At 40.6% G+C, this 20,083-nt stretch overlaps 1 protein-coding gene across 2 annotated transcripts in view; it reads right to left on the bottom strand.

Moving 5' to 3' along the window:
* Nucleotides 1–20,083, bottom strand: part of FRMPD1 (FERM and PDZ domain containing 1) — a 97,767-nt gene that overhangs the window by 48,124 nt on the left and 29,560 nt on the right. The window contains exon 2 of one of the 2 annotated variants that reach the window (XM_055351534.2): nucleotides 5,783–5,887. In XM_055351534.2, the coding sequence (XP_055207509.2) occupies nucleotides 5,783–5,883 (101 nt within the window). In that variant the 5' untranslated portion in view covers nucleotides 5,884–5,887. Of the gene's footprint in view, nucleotides 1–5,782; nucleotides 5,958–20,083 lie in introns of those variants that run through there. The other variant, XM_004048044.5, reaches the window with a different exon arrangement.

A 20,083-nucleotide genomic window follows, 5' to 3' on the forward strand; every position in this document is an offset into this window, starting at 1 on the left:
GAGATGTATAATACTATTGTAACGTAAGTAATTTTAATACAGCTGTGTAAAAGTAGGCAGTTACATCAATGGAACAGAATAGCCAGCCCAGAAACAGGTCCAATCTCCCACTCACAGACGCCAGAATTTCACATACAATAAAGGAGGGGTCAGTAAAGAATGAATCAAGAAGGCAAAGATCACTCACAGTTAATGGTAATATGAATGATTACTTACTAATTTGGAAAAAAAATCCAGTTAGATCATCATCTCCTAGCATATACTAAAATAAACTCCAACTTAAAGAATTAAATATAAACATTTTAAGCTATTAAATTGAATTGAAAAACTTGTATTGGATGAAGATTTTTGTAAGCTTAGAAGCAATGAAAGAAATTGCGAAGGAAAAGAATCCCATTTAACTATGTAAAAATGGAAACTTCTGGAAACAAGAAATTGGTATTATTATTTTTTTTAAGACAGAGTCTCACTCCGTTGCCCAGGCTGGAGTGCAGTGGCACGATCTTGGCTCACACAACCTCCGCCTCCCAGGTTCAAGAGATTCTCCTGCCTCAGCCTTCCAAGCAGCTGGGACTAGAGGCACGCGCCACAATGCCCAGCTAATTTTCGTATTTTTAGTAGAGACGGGGTTTCACTATGTTGGCCAGGCTGGTCTCGAACTCCTGACCTTGTCATCTGCCCACCTTGGCTTCCCAAAGTGCTGGGATTACAGGCGTGAGCCACCACGCCCAGCCAAAGAATTGGTAATATTAAGTGGAAAAATATACTATCATCAAATCTTTGTCATTTTATCACTTCTGTAGTCATACGAAGCTATAAAGAAGATGACAATTTGATTGAAAGCAAAAGATTAAAAATTAATTAGTTTATGATGTAATGTCACTGTGTTGCAGCTTTTATTAAGCAGTTTGCATTGCATTATTTACACAGAAATTCAAAACATGTCACAGAGACCTTTTGGGAGGTTAGCTATTTCTTTTCTTTTTTCTTTTTGAGACAGAGTCTTGGTCTTTCACCCAGGCTGGAGTGCAGTGGCGCGATCTCGGCTCACTGCAAGCTCCGCCTCCCTGGTTCACGCCATTCTCCTGCCTCAGCCTCCTGAGTAGCTGGGACTACAGGCGCCAGCCACCACGCCCGGCTAATTTTTTTGGGTTTTTTTTTAGCAGAGACGGAATTTCACCGTGTTAGCTAGAATGGTCTCCCAAAGTGCTGGGATTACAGGCATGAACCACTGGGCCTGGCCGAGGTTAGCTATTTCTAAAAGAACATTGATACTATAAATGTTATTTTTCTGTTGGAATATGAAATCGAGTGGTAACAGAGGAGTCATCCTTATCATATCTGCACAATTTCCCATTCCTGTAATTATAGGTCTCACCAGTTTACTCCTACCCAAACAGGGACACTCATTCAAACTAAGGGCCACCAACTGAATTTGACTAATGATTGTAACAATAACCACCTACTGAAAATTAATCTAAAATTTAAGAAATCACAGGAACTTTGAAAGTTGACACTATTCCTTAGTAAAATACCTGTTTAAGATTCTCTATAAAGCTCTAACATTACTCTGTGTGTATAAAAGTCATCAATTTGTTTAGTAATGCCTGGAAATGGAAATGGTTACTTTTGACTAATTTACTCCTAGACAACTCACTTAGAGCCACAGATAGAGTTTAAATTTTATGGGGAAAAAATGCCAAAGACAAGTAAAGCAAGTACAACTGGCTGAAACGACTGAGTTTTTAAAAGTCAGAAAAAAACAGAATTGCTAAAATATGCATGTAAAATTATGTGACTACAGATGCAGATCTGTGTTTCTTCCTTCTGCACTATAGAGGACATTTCAATACACTTCCTTGATTTCTTGCCCCAGCTACCAGGAAATTCAGGGCTAATGTTAGTATTCAAATGCTAAATCCTTAGTCTCATTGGTTTGCAATCTATTTCTAATGCTCCTTATTTTAATTTTCCCACGTTTTAAAACTGTAATCATTAAAAATTCCTTTTGGAAGAAGGAGGGATGGGCATTTTAAATATATTTCAATGAATAATACAGTCCCCTACTATAAAAGCCCTTAATCAGTAAAAATTTACGGAATGTCCGTTACATACTATGGACTCTGTTAGGGCTGAGGATACTTTGTGAAACAAAACAGTCAGGGTCCCTGGTCTCATATATGAGAGGAAGGTTGGGGGAGAAAAGCCATATGATGGCAGAGGTGATAACGAACAGGTAAATAAATATGTACATAATTATAAAGCGTGATGAGCAGGTAAGTACCCTGGAGGAAACAAGCAAGAGAATGGACTCCTTGTGCCTTGGGTGGTCAGGAAAGGCCTCTTAAAGAAGGTGATGTTTAAATTTAACCTGATGAAGAAGGACCTGTCATAAAAAAAGGAAGTAAAAGAACTTTCCAGGCCAACTGAACAGCAAGTGCAAAATCCCTGAGATAGGAAAGAGCTCGATGACTTCTAGATATTAAAAAAAAAAAATAAAAAGCAAAACAATGGAGAACGGTGAGCAAGGAAAGAAGAGGAACAAGGTGAGGCTGGACAGTTGGGCTGGTGAGAGATTGTGAAGAGACTTGTAGGTCATGGCAAAATGGTAGGTGAGCCACTGAATGGTTTGGGGTGGGGTCGAGCTGGGAGCTAGCATGGGACAGGAACATTTTACATTTCGAAAAGTCCACTATAGCTGCAGAGTAGAGAATCAGCTGCAACAGGGAAAAAGCAAGTGAGTGATCCTTGCGGGGGTCCCAGGGAGAGAGAGGTGGACAGTTCTGAAGGCAAACTGATAGGAGCTGCTGATGGGGTGGATGCAGGGGATTCAAGGAGTCAGGATGATGCTCAGGTTTCTTGACCAGGCAATAAGGCGGTAGGTGGTACCATTTAGTCTATTCCTAGGAAATGAAATTATTTACCCCTCACTCAGCTTTTTCAGTTATTGATCATTTTCTAGTAATCTGAGGACACCAAAGATTACAGATGAGAAGAAATTCACACAAGGCTACAAATGATTTATCCTAGAAACATGAAAATTATGTCTTCCATGGGCAGTGACAGGAAACTTTCTCTCTTTGTTTTTCTCTTTCTCAAGCACTTGGAAAGCAAAACTCCCTAGACACATGGGAAGATGTTTAATATCATTAACCACCAAGGAAATGCAGATAAAAACCACAGTGAGGCAACATTCCACACCCACTAGGATGGCTACAATAAAAGAGATAACAGCAAGTGTTGGCAAAGATGTAGAGGCACTGGAACTCTCACATACTGCTGGTGGAAATGTAGAATGGTATGGCCACTCTGGGAAACAGTCTGACAGTTCCTCAAAACGCTAAACACAGAGTTGTTATGTGGCCCAACTATTCCACTCCTAAGTATATACTCAGGAGAACTGAAAATATATGTTCAAACAAAAACTTTTACACAACTGTTCATAGCAGCATTATTCATAATGGCCCAAAAGTAGAAACAACTCAAATGTTCATATCACAGACATATCTATCTATCTATCTATCTATCTATCTATCTATCTATCTATTCTTATTTGGCTTTATATATCAACCCAAATGTTTATGTTAAATCAACTGATGAATGAACAAAGAAAATATTCCATAATGGAATATTATTTGACAATAAAAAAGAATGAAATACCAATCCACACTATGACATGTCATACTGATCCATGTCAGTATGATAAGCAAAAGAAGAACACATTATGGTAAGTAAAATAATATATTATGCTAAGTGAGAGAAGCCAGTCACAAAAGAACACATACTGTATAATTCCATTTATGTGAAATATCCAGGATAGGCAAATCTATAGAGATAGACAGTAGCATGGTGGCATGCGCCTGCAGTCCCAGCTACACGGGAGGCTGAGACACGAGGCAGAAGGCAGAGGCTGCAGTGAGCTGAGATCGCACCACTGCACTCCATCCTGGGCAACAGAGTGAGACTCTGTCTCAAAAAAGAATAAAAGAAAGTAAATTAGTGGTTACCTGGGACTGGCAGAGGGGAGAATAGGAAGTGACTGCTAAAGGGCACAGGGTTTCTTTTTATAGTATTGAAAATATTCTAAAATTAGATAGCAGTGATGGCTGTCACCTTTCATTTACAGTCTGTGAGAAGGCAAGATGTTAAGAGGGTTCCAAGGTCAAATATCTAGGCAACATCAAGTTAAACAGGTCTCTTTTTCTGCGGGACTTCTCAGAGCCTTTAATCTGTATTACATGCATGATGTGTATAATAAATCACCAAGTCAGGGAAGGCAGAAGTAGGATATAGGATGCATCATTTCCCAAACATGTATGGCTACAGAATCTCTTTTAATGGAGCAGCATCACACAGGACTAGGTTTTGCAGACCCCACTGTGGGCAACAATGTGCTTAGCAGTTTTTCCATTCATTCATCAGGCACTACCTGACCACCTACAACACTCATGCAAGACAATCACTTTTGGGCCATAGAGATGAAGCCAATACTTTCCCTGACCTCACAGAAGGCAGGTCTAGGAGAAAGGAAATGAATGGGCTCGAAAAGTTGAACACACCAGGGGGAGCACAATGCCAATGCTACAAATAAAATACTACGGGGTCCTATGGAGAAATTCATCCTAACTCTAGACAGAGGAACGCTTCATGGAAGACCCAGCACTTCAGCCAAGCCTTAAGCTGCGGGGGGTTCTGGCCACATGGAGACGGGAGGAAGGGATCTGGCCCAGGAGCCCAGGTCCAAGGGGTGAAAGAGAAGAGAGGGTGCTTGTGGTAGAATAATAAGTGTTCCCTTTAGCTGGAGCACACTGTGAAGGAAGCAGAGTAGTAAGACAAATAGCTGGAAAGGATTGCAGCTTGAAACGTCAGACCAAAAATGTTTAAGCTTCCTCCTATAATAAATGGGGACCCACCCAAGCTTTCTGAGCACTGGGTAAGAGCGGTCCTAAACAAGTCACTCTATGAGCCTTAGGTGTTTCATCTGTAAAAGGGAGCCCCATTTTATCTGACCTCGGTGTGTGAGGATCAGAGAACTTGGCCACAGGGCAGTGGAGCCCTGAGCAAAGTTTATTACTTGGCAGCAGAACAGCTGTTTCCAGTTCCTTTGGAAGAATGTGTGTCTCAAAAACACCTGACACGTGATATTTCATCTCTGTGGCAGGGCCAGATGGGAAATCCAAGCAAAAATGAACGCTTCGAAACAGAACATATTTGAAAGTTCTCCTGTAGCAGTCAAATCAGATCTGTATTTGATTTCATTTTATTTTGTTTAGAATGACATAGGGACTGCAAGGAAGGAACAGCTGCTGGAAACGAAGACACAGAAAGAATATAAACAGCAGATTACCTGACCTTCATGTCAAGTACTAAGACAAGAGGTGTGTGTCTCTGTGTGTGTGTGTCTGTGTGTGTGTCAGAGAGAGAGAGATCAAAAGAGTGTATGTATGAGTGTGTGCTCCAGAGAGTGTACATGCATGTGTGTATGAGTATGTAGGAGTGTATTTCTGTGTGTATGTCTGTGTGTCAGTGTGTTTGTAAATGTTGTAAGTGTGTGTGAGTTGGGGTGTGTCTGTGTGTGTGTAGGTACATGTTGGGGGTAGGGTACAGGGGAAAGCACTCCAGCAAAATTGCTGACCTGTTTACACTGCTCCCACCATATGGTGTAAGAACAAAGCAAGCCGGAGACAGCGATCCCAAGGTGCGGCCAGGACCAGCACAAGCTCCTCCCCCTGGGACACCAGACCTTTATAGACAGAAATCTCTGCAAACTCAGGAGGCTTACCGGGCCGAGCTGTCCCGGGAGCGCCGAAGCCATCTTGCCACCATTTGTTCTATTCTATGTGCTTTCCGTGTCTGGAATAAACTGGTCTCCAGCTCTTCCATTTACCTAAAAGGAAGAAGAGTGTTCTTAAGATGCTAACCAAAATATTCTAAAGAGGATTTTGATAAATCAGGATGATGCTTCCTTTATTTGCCCATTGTAAGACATGCTGATCGAATAACTAGTGTTCTCCTTTAGTCTAAAATCAACATAAACAGGTGCTCAATGTTCACAGAGTGAACAACTTTAGCAACCCTCAATCTTGCAGCAAACAGACTGGGTTTGTATCTTAAACAGTTAAACATAAGGATGAGAGAGTAAAATAGACAACGTTTCTCAAACTTTGTGACTGTGACTCATAGGAAGAGATACACCTTACCATGTGACACCATCCTTCCCTCTCCCAACTATGTGTGCAACCCTGGACGACGCGGTTCAGTTTTGCCTGCATCAGGAACCCCATGGACATGGAAGCATTCTTCATCACATTGTGCAGATTCCTCTGAGCGCTGCTGCTTTTGTTCAACCTTTTATATTTAATTTTTGAATAAGTATTTCACTTACATAATTCAACACTGGCCTATAAAAAAGATAGACAGTTATTGTATTGTGTGCTGAAAAATTTAAGAGGGTAGATCTCAAGTGTTCTTATCATAATAAAAAATATGTAGACAATGAAAAGTCTGTCTTATATCCTTCCTTGCTCCTACCCACCCAGTTCCCATGCCCATACGTAATCACTGCTCTTGTTTTCCATTTGTCCTTCCAGAGTTTCTTTTCTTTTTTGAGATGGAGTCTCGCTCTGTCACCCAGGCTGGAGTGCAGTGGCACGATCTTGGCTCACAGCAACCTCCACCTCCCGGGTTCAAGTTATTCTCCTGCCTCAGCCTCCCGAGTAGCTGGGACTACAGGCACATGCCTCTGCACCTGGCTAATTTTTGTATTTTTAGTAGAGATGGGGTTTCACCATGTTGGCCAGGCTGGTCTTGAACACCTGACCTCAAGTGATCTGCCCCCCTTGGCCTCCCAAAGTGCTGGGATTATAGGCATTAGCCACCACACCCAGACTGTCTTATTCTTTTAAAAAAATTATCTTGGAACACTTTTAGATGTATAGAAAGTTTGCAAAGATAATGTAGGGTTCCCATATCCCTTCATTCAGCTTTCCCTAATATTAACATCTTACATAATTATTTTACCTTTGTAAAAATTAAGAAATTAACATTGGTATGATATTATTAACTGAACTATAGACTATGTTCAAATTTTACCAGTTTTTCACTAATGTGCTTTTTCTGTACCATGATCCAATCTAGGGGTGCTGATTTGCCCAATGGCTCAGGAATTAGGGGCAGTAAGTACAGGAGAAAGCAAGGATGAGCATAAGGTTGAAAATATGGAAATACCTACCTAGACAACTATCTCTTTCCCATCCTACTGAAGACAAGAGGCTTATTTTCTGGAGAAAATGAACAAGAGAAGCTTGGGGAGACTAGGCACAATAGACAGTACAGGAATTAAAATAGAAGTAAGTAAAACTCTTCTAACTGAATGACAAGACCTCTTCCTGTGCCCAGTTATCTCAATACTGTCAGCGAGTACTTTATATCCTGCTATGGTTTGAATGTGTTCCTGAAGTTCATGTGTTGAAAACTTAATTTCCATTGCAACAGGGTTGAGAGGTGAAACTTATAAGAGGTGATTAGGTCATGAAGGCTGTGTCCTCATGAATGAATTAATGCCATTACTGTGGGTGTGAGTTCCTGATAAAAGGATAACTTTGGCCTCTTTCCACACTCTCTTGTGTGCTCTTTTGCCCTTCCACCTTCCTCCATGAGATGATACAGCAAGAAGGCCCGAATAGCACCAGAGAAAAGACCTTCAGATATTGACATTTTCGGGATCCCTGCAGGGAAAAGGTAACTTGCTGCCAGATCATCTTGCATTGAAATGTATTAATCAATGAGCCAGACCCATCTTACAAAGTTTCCAATTATTTGTTTTAGTGCTTTACTCTTACTTACCAATAAATATCTAAGGAAAGCATGCATTATGAAAAACAGACCAAAACAAACAGAAAAATTCAGAAGAAACAGAGACAATGTAGAAAACAGAAGAAAAAAAATTTCAATCTATAACTTAAATCTTTAAAAAGATAAAGTATTATATTCATGAAACAAGAAGAGGATTTTTTAAAAATAAACTATCAGAGAATAAGAACGAACACTTGGAAATTAAAAATAGGGCAGCTAGAATAAAAAATTCAATTATTAATAAAAACAGAAAAATAAAGTCAATGAAAGACTGTAGGAAGAGTAACCAAAGCCAAAGACAGAGAAAACATAAAAGACAATAAATGTATAGTATCTGTCCAGGAAGTGTAATATTCATCTAATAGAAGTTCCAGAAGTAGAAAATAAAGGAAATGGAGGTAAGGAAACTGCCAAATAATTCAATAAAAATTTCCTGAAGAACTTAAATTTTCAAATTAAGAATATATACTAATTGCCCACCCTAGTGAATGAAAAAAGACCCACATCAAGTAACAACATTGTAAAATTTCAGAAACTAGAAACAGAAAATATCTTCTAAACTTCCAGAGAGGAAAAAAAAAGATTACATACAAACAAATGAAATTAAAAATGGCACTAAACTTCTCAGTAATAACAATGGAAGCTGGGAGCCATTGAAGTTCTCAAATGTTTGAGGGAAAAGCATTCCCAGTCTAGAATTCGATACCCTATCAAACTACCAATCAAGTACAAAAGACATTTTTAGATGTTCAGGTCTCTAAAAATGTACCTTTCACACATCCTTTCTCAGGATGCTGACAGAGGATGTGCTCCTCCAAAACAAGGAAGTAAGGACAAAAGAAATGAGATCCAGGATATTAGGGATGCAATATAGATAAGAGGCAAAATAAGCATCCCGGATGACTGTGAAGGGATGCATTAAGGTAACACCTGTATAAAAGACCTAGAGAGCAACTGTTGAGATGCATGAAGACAGAGGTCTTAGGGAAAAGAAATAGAAATGGATAAGTTATCTGATGTGTTTGTGTAGAAAATTTCACTGAGAGGCTGTTGGAGGGTATGGGAGAATTAGCAATAAGTACATGAAAAACTAAGCAGATCAAAAACAGAGGGAATTATGAAATCCAAGGAAAATAAAAAGTTGTATAAGAAAATAAAATTATAGTTCACTGCTTGGCTCAACAATGAACAATATTTACATTGTCATGATAATGTAAACACTGAAAAATGGTTTCTCAAGGACAGTGATGTAATGATATTGGAACAATATGGTAAAGGGAAGCAAGTGCAGTAGCCTAAGAGCTAAATCCTCATTTATCATAATAATTAGATAATGTCCAAAATTAATACATTAGAAAATAAGAATGCAAGCATATTTCTAAGAAATATGCAGGAAAATACCAGAGGAAATGGCTAGAAGAGTTGAAAGAGCTTCTAAGAAGAGAAATTCAAGGGTGAGGAGGAGTGGGGCAGGAAATGCTGATTTCTATTATAAACCCTTAATACTATTTTATTAAATGATTTTTAATAATGTTTAACTTAGTTTTAAAAACCGAAGTAATATATTCTTCTAATAACATACACAGAAAAATATAATGAAAATAAAATCACTTACAATTAGCTACAATCACTACCTCCCAATTAGCAAGTTAATTTTTCATCATTTTTCATGCTTACACATGTATATATGTTTCTTAATTAAAATTATACCTTCCCACTTATGATTTCATAAACATCATTGCATATTAATATTTAAGCATTTACACCATCATTTAAAATGGTTATATGGTATTATTTTCTCTGATCATACTCTAATTTATTTAATAAATCTATCATTGGACATTTGTGTTGTTTCCAATTTTTCACTATTATGAAAACTTTACAGTAAAAATTTTTACTCATGGCAAATGGCTACTTCCCAGATATTTTTGGGGGGATAAATTCCTAGAAGTGAAATTATTGGACATAAACATATGTTCACTTTTAAGAATTTGGATGTATATTGTCAAATTGCCTCCAAGAAGTTACCAATCTGCACTCCTGCCAGGACAGACCTTTTGAATATTATCACTGAAAAAAAATTTGCCAGTAGGATGGAAATTATTGACTTAAAGATTTATATTTTGAAAAACACAGAAGACAAAAGTAAATTATCCTCCATATTCTTATAAAAACTAGACATTGTCATTTGTTAAAATATTTGCTAATGGGATTGAAAGTAGCAATTATTGGCTTAAATATATATTTATATATAATTAAATATATATTTGTAAATAGGAAATGTATATACTTGTATATATGTTTCCCATATAAAAATATATTTCTTGTATATATAGGAAAATATTTTAAAAATTAAATATCACACATAAATCCATCACATTGAAAATTACATAAAATAAGCATCCTACTTCAAGCATCCAACTCATTCCCCTAGAGGTTAACACAGTTAACAATTTGGTATGTATTCATACTATCTTTGTCCTGAATTAATAGAGACCTATATCATGTATATTAATACATCTTTTCTACAAAAATAGAATGTTATACTCAGTAGTCTGCACTTTGTATTTTTTAACCTGCAAATGTATCCTGTATATCTTTCCAGATCAGAACTCATCACAGCTGTGATTGGAAGTTATTTGACTACTAGCACAGCTCAACATTTTTCATGTGCTCTTGGCCATTTATATTTATTTCTTATTACTTTACTGTTTCTGATTTTTCCTTATTTTTCTGCTGGAATGTTTGCCTTCTTGTCGCCAATTTGTAAAAGCTCTTTTATAATAAGGATTATTTAATGTTCCTTTGCCAAGAACACAAAATAACATCATATTTCTTTGAGACTTACCATGGAGGATCAAGAATGTAGGTTATACCGTCCTGACAAAACAGAGACTAAACACAGAAGACAGAAGAATAAATGTCTAGCAAAACCCATGGGATATTGTTTTCAAATATCAACTGCCCCAGTCGGGCCCCCTCTGGGATCAAGTCCGTTGGAAATTCTAGGATATTGATATTAACTTGGTCTGTCTTATGTCTGAGCATCACGCTTTCCTATGGGGTCTAGGAAAGGAGATTTAAAAGCAAGTCACATGAAAACACATTGAAAAATCAAAGAATGTTTATTAAATAAAAACTTGGGGGTGGCCCACACGATCATGGTTCACAAAGAGCCTAAGGGCCACCATGTGGAAGACACATATTCCACATGATTCTGGAATTTAGAGACAGGATTAACGGGGAAATGCCACAGCATGGGGGACTCCAGCTCAGACTAAGGCAAGAAATTCATGTTCCTGGTAGATCCCAGCATGGAATGAGTTTCCTCAAGAATTGTTAAGATCTTGGACACTGAAGGTATTCCAGGGGAGCCTGCATAAACTGCATGAATATAGCAGAAGGGACACGAGGATGACGTAGAGGGACACATCCATGGAATACATGGAGCAGATGACTTCTACAGTTCCTTCCATTCATGCAATCTGAGGTCTCCACTAGATCTAAGAGCCAGGCAAGATGGTATCTGTCGCAGTCTGTCTCAAAATTCAAAGCCCCACATTACCTAGAGTAGTTGGAAATCCTGAAGTAAGCACAGCACTGGAAGAGGCACAATGTCTGACCTCTACATTCTTATAGTTTCCACATGATTGCAGAGTTGTCAGGGATCTCGAATATATCCATAGGACTGAAGGCCATCGAGCCTTTCCACACCTTTTGAAGGTCTTCAAACTACAGTGGTTACTTTTTAAGAAACTGCTGCCAAATATAATTTAGCTAATTGGTTTCTATAAACATACATGGTTCTAATTAAGAGAATTAATTTGTGCTATATATCTGGACTGTGAGTAGGCAGGTACCTTCATGCAGGGATCCCCAAAGACTAAACAAATGCCTACATCAACCAAGCCATTAAAAGTGCTCCCTGACTCAGCAAGGTCTGAGCAGGAGAGTTTAAAGTCAAGAGAATGACCTGCTAATGGTTTTAATGTTAGCCTCTGGATTGCGGGGCTAATGGAAGGAAGTAAATGTCCACATCATCCAAAACGTTTGAATCTTCTCTACAGTCCCACTGCCAAGAAGTCATCTGGCCTCTTATGTTCTGTCATTCCCTGTTGGACCCATCTTATTGTTAGAAAGTTTCTTTACATAAAGCTGAATTCCACTCGTCTGCAGCTTCAGTCCTCCACACCAATGCTGCCCTCTGGTCACTCCTACCTCCATCGCCCAGAATAAATCAGCTCCCTTTCTGGATTCAAACATAGAAATCTTTCAGCCTTTCAGTCTCCTTTGCCCCAGATTAAACATCCTCAGCTCCTTCAACAGTTCCTTGTAATACAAGATCTTTTTAGAGCACACATCAACTTGGAAAAATATCTTAAAAGGCATGGACCCTCAAATTGAACACAATTCTGGTTGCCTGGAACAATGTGAATATAATAAGGCAAACTCTCTCAAAATATTTTGTAAATGGAGAAGAAGACTAAATATGTCAAGGTGATAGCTATTTTAAATGCAAACAGACAATTAAGGTTATAAACCCTTCAAAAGGGATACAAAAGGTGATAATAAAAGACTTCAGGAAACTAGCACAAGCTATTGAGAAATGCAAACATCAGTGGAGGCAGCAAAGGATAAAAAAGAAACTAAAGTGCCCAAAATCACTTGCGCTAAATTGAAATTGTAAATAAAACTAGAGAGCGCTTCAAGAAAAACTGTCAGGCACAGAATCAGATTGAGGATTTCAACTCACAAATAATACGGCTAGCGGAGAAAATGGAAAAGGAACACACAAAACTGTAATCAAAGAAATAATGAAAGGCAAATTTTTTTTTTTTGAGACGGAGTCTCGCTTTCTCACCTAGGCTGGAGTGCAGTGGCGCGATCTCGGCTCACTGCAATCTCCGCCTCACGGGTTCACGCCATTCTCCTGCCTCAGCCTCCCGAATAGCTGGGACTACAGGCGCCCGCCACCATGCCCGGCTAAATTTTTTTTTTTTTTTTTTGTATTTTTAGTAGAGACGGGGTTTCACCGTGTTAGCCAGGATAGTCTCGATCTCCTGACCTTGTGATCCACCCGCCTTGGCCTCCCAAAGTGCTGGGATTACAGGTGTGAGCCACTGCGCCCAGCCGAAAGGCAAATTTATTAAGCTGAAAAATATGTTTCAAAAATAAAGAACACAAAATACAACTCTCAGGTATGCCACAAGGAAGACCCTTCACATATCAACTCAAATTTTTAAACTGCAAAGATTAAAGAATCATCCTTAAAACTTGTTTTAAAAGAGGAAAAGAGAATGATCATTTGAAAAAGAAAGATTATGTTCATGTATTTTGCAGCATATTATTCAGGTATTGACTCGAGTTCATTATCTTTCTCTCTGGGAGATGTAAAAGTTTTACAAGTGCTACTTGAGACACTGTTCTTGAAAGACATCTCGGCCGGGTGCGGTGGCTCATGCCTGTAATCCAAGCACTTTGGGAGGCTGAGCAAGGAGGATTGCTTAAGCCCAGGAGTTGAGACCAGCCTGGGCAACATAGTGAAATCCTGTGTGTACTGAAAATAAAAAAAGTTAGCTGAACGTGATGGTGCACACCTGTAATCCCAGCTAATTGGGAGGCTAAGGTAGGAGGATCACCTGAGCCCAGGAGGTTGAGGCTGCAGTGAGCCATGACCATGCCACTGCACTGTAGCCTGGGTGACAGAGTAAGACCCTGTCTCAAAAATAAAAAAAAATTGGGGAATCATGACTGACTCTTTCCCTGTTTTGTGCCCCACATTGATTCAGTCACCAAATTCTGTTGACCTTGGTCCCAATTGTCTTAATCTCTCATCTCCTCTCCTTTCTCAGTGCTACTGCCTGAGTTCAAACTTTCATTCTATCTGAAGTGCTACAATAACCCCCAGCCAGTCTCCTTACTCTTCATCAATCTGTCCTCCATGTGACTGCCAGAGTGATATAAAACGTAATTCTAATCACATCCCTTTTATTTTCAAAAATCCCCCAGTGGTTCCCCTTCATCTTTAGGATAAAGTCTGAGCTCAAGAATTATAGTAATATCAGTAACACAACTATGCTAACAACATTACCACTTCCTGTGTGCCATGCACTAGCTAAGCAATGTACACAGGTTATCTCATTTAATGCTTCTAATGATTCTCATTTACAAAAAAAGGAAACTGAGGCATGAAGTTAAGTCACCTGGCTAAGAGCACACAGCAAAGAAGTGGCAGAACTGGAGTTAAAAATCAGATTAGTTTGCTTGTCTCTGAAGCTGGACTCAGCCATTCCATCCCACTGCCTCCCCTCCGGCCTTGGGATGGCAGCCAAAGCCTTTTGTGATCTGGCCCTGCCTACCCGCCAACTTCATCTCTCTCACACAACACTCTGCAGAACCGTATTACCTGTTGTTCCCCCCAAAGCCTTTTGTGATCTGGCCCTGCCTACCCGCCAACTTCATCTCCCCCACACAACACTCTGCAGAACTGTATTACCTGTTGTTCCCCCTAAAGCCTTTTGTGATCTGGCCCTGCCTACCTGCCAACTTCATCTCCCCCACACAACACTCTGCAGAACTGTATTACCTGTTGTTCCCCTCAAAGCCTTTTGTGATCTGGCTCCTACATGCCAACTTCATCTCCCCCACACAACACTCTGCAGAACTGTATTACCTGTTGTTCCCCCCAAAGCCTTTTGTGATCTGGCCCTGCCTACCTGCCAACTTCATCTCCCTCACACAACACTCTGCAGAACTGTATTACCTGTTGTTCCCCTCAAAGGCTTTGGTTTCTCATGCTCTCGTGTCTCTGCAGATACTGTTCCTTTGCCTAGTCCATACTCCCTGCCTGCAGACCCATCAAATTCCTACTCACACTTCAATGAACAGGCACAGTAGTGTACCGGATTTGCACAGAACACTCCCCTCTCCAGTCTGTTTTCTCATCTGTAAAAACAATGATAATGATCCCTGCCCAGCCTATCAATCAGGGTTGGTGTAAGGCTTACATTCCATTATGCTGTGACAATGCTTTGAAAACTATAAAGTTCTACGGAAATATGCCCAAGAAACATCTCTTTTTCTGAGGTAGTGTGAGCTCAGTTGTGTGACCAAATTTGTGTGTGGCAAAAGTTTGAAGTAGAAGAAGTCTATTTCTGCCACAAAAAGGAATGAGGTCCTGATGCATGGTACAGCATGGATGAACCTTGAAAGCATTATGCTAAGTGAAAGAAGCCAGATACAAAAGGCTACATGATTTCATATAAATGTCAGATTCCATTTATATGAAATGACCAGAACAGGTAAATGTATAGAGATAGAAAATTGATTAGTGGTTGCGAAGGCAGTGGGGAAGGGAAATGGGAACTGACTGCTAATGGGTAAGAGATGTCTTTTTAAGGTGATAAAAGTGTCCTAGAATTAGACAGTGGTGATAGCTGCACAATTTTGTGAATATTCTAAAAACCACTAATTGTATAATTTAAAGGGTCAATTTGATGGTATGTGAATTGTATCTTAATTTTAAAAAGAAAAGAAAAAATGTTTATTTCTGGTGCCCAGCTTCACCCTTCTGTCCTCCTTTCCTTGCCAGTAAGTAATAACCCCAACTCTGTAAGGAATCTGTTTTTCTCACCTTTCCACCATTTTTTCTTAGTAAAACCCTATAAGCATTAGAAGCACCTGGAAGACTGGTTAAAGCATGGATGTCTGAGCCACAGAGTTTCTGGTTCAGGAGGTCTAGGGTAGGGCCCAAGAATTTGCATTTCTAACCTCCCTCCAGATAAAACCTAGGGAATGCTGAAAAGAGCACTGAACTAGATATTAGGAGACCTGGTTTCCTTCCTGGCTTTGCCTTTAATTAATCCTAGAATTGCACAAGTTGTCAAGCCTCTGGTTAACCCTTTATCTTAACATTGCATTTGTCTAAGTAGCTGCCAATTGTAAAATTGTATTATCTTGTCACTTAAGTCTTCCAGGGATCCCCATCCCTAAAATCCAACATCTTCCTGGATGTCCAACTCTATCTCCCACTATTGCCCCCAAAAGACTGCTCTCTTGATCAATTTGGGGAAGGAGGGAAACTAACATTTTCACCTGTAGATTTCATTCACTCCTCATGACAACCCCACATAGTGGGAATCCATAACTCCATTTGGAAGACAAGACATTGAGGCTCGGAGAGGTTAAAAAACTTCCTCAAACTGGCCAAGGGGAACCCAAGGCCCATCCTTCTCCTGTCAAGTAGTTCTCTGTTCTGAAGCTTCTCTGCCTCTCAAAAAAAGCCCCTAGGTAGCCCTTCTTGTGTCTTTGTTCTGATCTCTCCCACTTTCTAGGACTTATTCAAATCCTATGTAACCGTCAACACTTAGCTCAAACCCACCACATTTAGGACGAGTTCCTGGCCACCCGCCTACCATGTTTCACCAGGTTCCCCAATCACAGAGCTGCTGTGTAGTCTTGCTCTTCCATACAGCCTGTGATCATCACCTTTATGCTCTTGTCTTGTGTTTTCTAACTTCATATGGATTCGGGTCTTGTTTTCTGTCCCTCAGATTGTAAACTCCTTGAGGGTAGGGGAGAAAAGTACCCTGTTTCTTTACAATCCCTGCAGAGCCTAGCAGAATGCCTTCAGCTCAATCGAGATTTGTTGAATTAATAATGACAAGTTACAGATGTCTGAAATGCTATGCTAAGATGAGAACCCCAGAACGATAAGCAGCTATAACTATGGAACCTTCTAAGCCCAAAGGAAAAGTTATTGGCAGATATTTTAGGGAAGTTCACATTACATTTCCAATGTCAATCATTTGATGTTGCCTTGGTTCATTACCGTGAACATAGCTTAGTGAGCGATAATGGCCTCACACATCTGCATGAATTTCTTAAAAACAATTCAGATTGCTATGACACTTTATCAGAAAAATGACATTCTTAGAAAGGAAGGAAAGGGGACTTATCTATTAGACCACATGATTATTCCTCAAAGTGCAGTTACAACCAGGACCCCAGGAAGGAGTTTCAAACCTCTCTTCCCTACTCAGGGATCTCAGTCAAGTCTTTCACAGTAACACAGGCCCTGATATTTTAACTTCACACGTCATTTCACCTGTGGCCATAAGAAGCTGAGATAAAGCCAATTGTTTATTTTCTTTTTTCTTTTCTTTCTTTCTTTCTTTCTTTCTTTCTTTCTTTTTTTTTTTTTTTTTTTTTGAGACAGAGTCTGGCTTTGTCTCCCAGGCTGGAGTGCAGTGGCCCCATCTTGGCTCACTGAAGCCTCTGCCTCCTGGGTTCAAGTGATTCTCTCACCTCAGCCTCCAGGGTAGCGGGGATTATAGGCACATGCCACCACGCCCGGCTAGTTTTCTTATATTTTTAGTAGAGACAGGGGTCTTGCTATGTTGCCCCAGCTGGTCTCCAGTGATCTACCTGCCTTGGCTTCCCAAAGTGCTGGGATTACAGGCATGAGCCACTGTGCCCAGCCCAAATTGTTTCTTTTCATTTCTTATTTTGGGATGGCACTACATATCATTCTTCTTCCTCCTCCATCTTCCCTTCCCTCCTTTAAGTCTCTCTCTCCAACAGGAACCCCTCCCCTCTTTTTATTATAGAAAAGGGCATTGAATACCTGAAAGGCGGTTTATCATGGACCAGAGAAAAAACAATGCTCATAGCTGGTTCTCTAGGTTCTCTGAGCCTTTCATTCACGTCAAGAAGTTCTGGCTGCCTGCATCCTCTGCCATCCCACCTTGCCTTGCGCACCAGATGAAAAGGAGATGCAGGAGGTGGGAAAGCACCCTGGACCCCCATCACCCCAGGGTGGCATTCCCCAAATGACGGTTGACCTCAAACTGCCCTCCTGACTTTTGCCATGTCAACAAACTGCCAGACCACCACACCTGCAAAACATGGTCTGCGTAAAACAGATTCTATAATACAGTGCCTCTCGTTTTAGCTTCATCCTAGACAACAGTATTCATTCAACCACAGGTTTGATCATGCTGGATATGTTTTTTTCTTGGTGTACATTAAAATAAATATATAGCAATTTAAACGAAAAGCACTCATTCACATATCCACTAAGATAGTCTTGAGTGTCGTGTGGTACAAAGACAAGCCTTCGGGAACACTAGTTAAGGGCATCGTCATGCCCCTCAGATTTCCCATCTGCCTAACAGGATTAGACATCTCTTAGAAAGGGCTTAGCCTCTTATCTAGCTCAGTACAGATGGTCTCTGCATGGCCCTTTGAGAGCTACAGGGTGGCAACAGGAACAGGCAGATCTAATAGGGATCCAGGCTGTGCCTTTCTCTTGCTAGGGATCTGAGGGGATGGGGACCCAGGCCACTCCTAGTAGAAGACTGGAAGTTGGTCACACAAGTCATCCACTTTACCAGATAAACAGTATCCCTAGAAAGGATGTGGGAAAGGGCTGAAACGAACACCAATGCCAACACTGGTGGTGTTGATGTGATCTGTAAGGCCTCACATCACCATGTCTGTCTTACTGCTTACCCTCAAGCAGCCTCAGTGATGGATGGCAAATGACACTGCTGAGTCAGCTGCGGCTGCTGAACCCCTTGTCTCCACCCTGGTGCAGGGAAAGAGCACTGTGCAGGGAGACAGGAGACCAGCAATCAGGTTCCTGCTCTGCTCCCAACTGGACATGTGACCCAAGTCACATCCCTTCCCTCCGTGTCTGTTTTCCTACCTGTAAAGGTAAGAGTTACACATGGATAAAATTTGAAAATACTGTGCTTCCTGAAAGGAGCCAGTCACAAAAGACCACATATTCTATGATCCCATTCATATGAAAGTCCAGTAGGGAACTCTGTAGAGACAGAAAAGAGATTAGCGGTTGCTTAGGGTAGGGGAAACAGGGCATGGAGGAGTGATAGTGAAAGAGTAAAAGACTTCTTTTAGAGGAGATGAAAATGTTCTCAAGTTGACTATGCTGATGTTAGTGCATATCTGTGAATATACCAAAACCTCTGAATTGTATGCTTTGAATGAGTAAATTGCATGGTATATGAATTATATCTCAATAAAGGTGTTTTACAAAAACAAATGCCATAAAAGGAGAAAAAGAAAAGTGATGGGGTTAGAAACATGACCTCAAAGCCCTTTCAAACCAGAAGTTTCTGACTCTCTTTAAACAAACTACAGTTCCCCAAATGCTTCTGGCCACCAGACTTCTCATCAGTTTTGGGCAGACTGCTGCTCTCTCAAAAGATGTTTGTCACCCAACAAACATCTGGCCCTATGCCAATGTCTGTGGGGAGCAGGAAGATGCAACCACAGTGTCTGCCCACCAGGAGCTCCAACACACAGTAGATGGCAAGACCATGAGAGAGGGCTGCATGGAGGAGAGGGGCTCAGAAGAAGGGGGATCACCTCTAGGTCAGGGGAGCACCGAGATTAGAGGCTTCTCCATGCCAGAAGCACCTGTGCTGGGCCCTAAAAGGCTGATGAGGACCACAGGGCCTGAGTAGCCTACTTGGAAAAGCTAAGGGCCCAGGCCAAGTGCAGTCTATCTGGGGCTATTCTGGGCCCTGCCCTGACTTGGGAGGCTCACACAGAACATTAGGTTCCTAGAAAGTGTTTTGATGGCAGAGGTGCAGCTGACTCTGCAGTGACTCCAGGTCTTGCGATACCTTCACTTCCTTCATTTATTCTATAGATATTTATTCAGTATCCTCTATGTGCCTGGCACTGTTCTAGGTCTTGGGAGTCATTAGGAGCAAAAAAAGACAAAAATCACTACTCTTGTGGAGCTTACATTCTAATACAGGTTCTCACTAGACAAGAAACAATGAACAAAAAAGGAAATTAAGACTGTTAGAAAGTGGTAAGTACGCCAGGTGTGGTGGCTCATGCCTGTAATCCCAGCACTTTGGGAGGCTGAGGTAGGTGGATCACTTGAGGTCAGGAGTTTGAGACCAGCTTGGCCAACAGGGTGAAACCCCGTCTCTACTAAAAATACAAAAATTAGCCAGACGTGATGGCACATGCCTGTAATCCCAGCTACTTGGGAGGCTGAGGAAGGAGAATCACTTGAACCTGGGAGGTGGAGGTTGCAGTGAGCCGAGATTGCACCACTGCACTCCAGCCTGGGCAACAGATTGAGACTCCATCTAAAAAAAAAAAAAAAAAGTGGTAAGTACTAGAGGGGAAAAGAGATAGAATCAGCATCGATGCCTTGAAGCTGGAGGTCATGGGTAGGCAGAATTTT

Source organism: Gorilla gorilla, chromosome 13 (assembly GCF_029281585.2).
Source record: "Gorilla gorilla gorilla isolate KB3781 chromosome 13, NHGRI_mGorGor1-v2.1_pri, whole genome shotgun sequence".
NCBI lineage: Eukaryota > Metazoa > Chordata > Mammalia > Primates > Hominidae > Gorilla > Gorilla gorilla.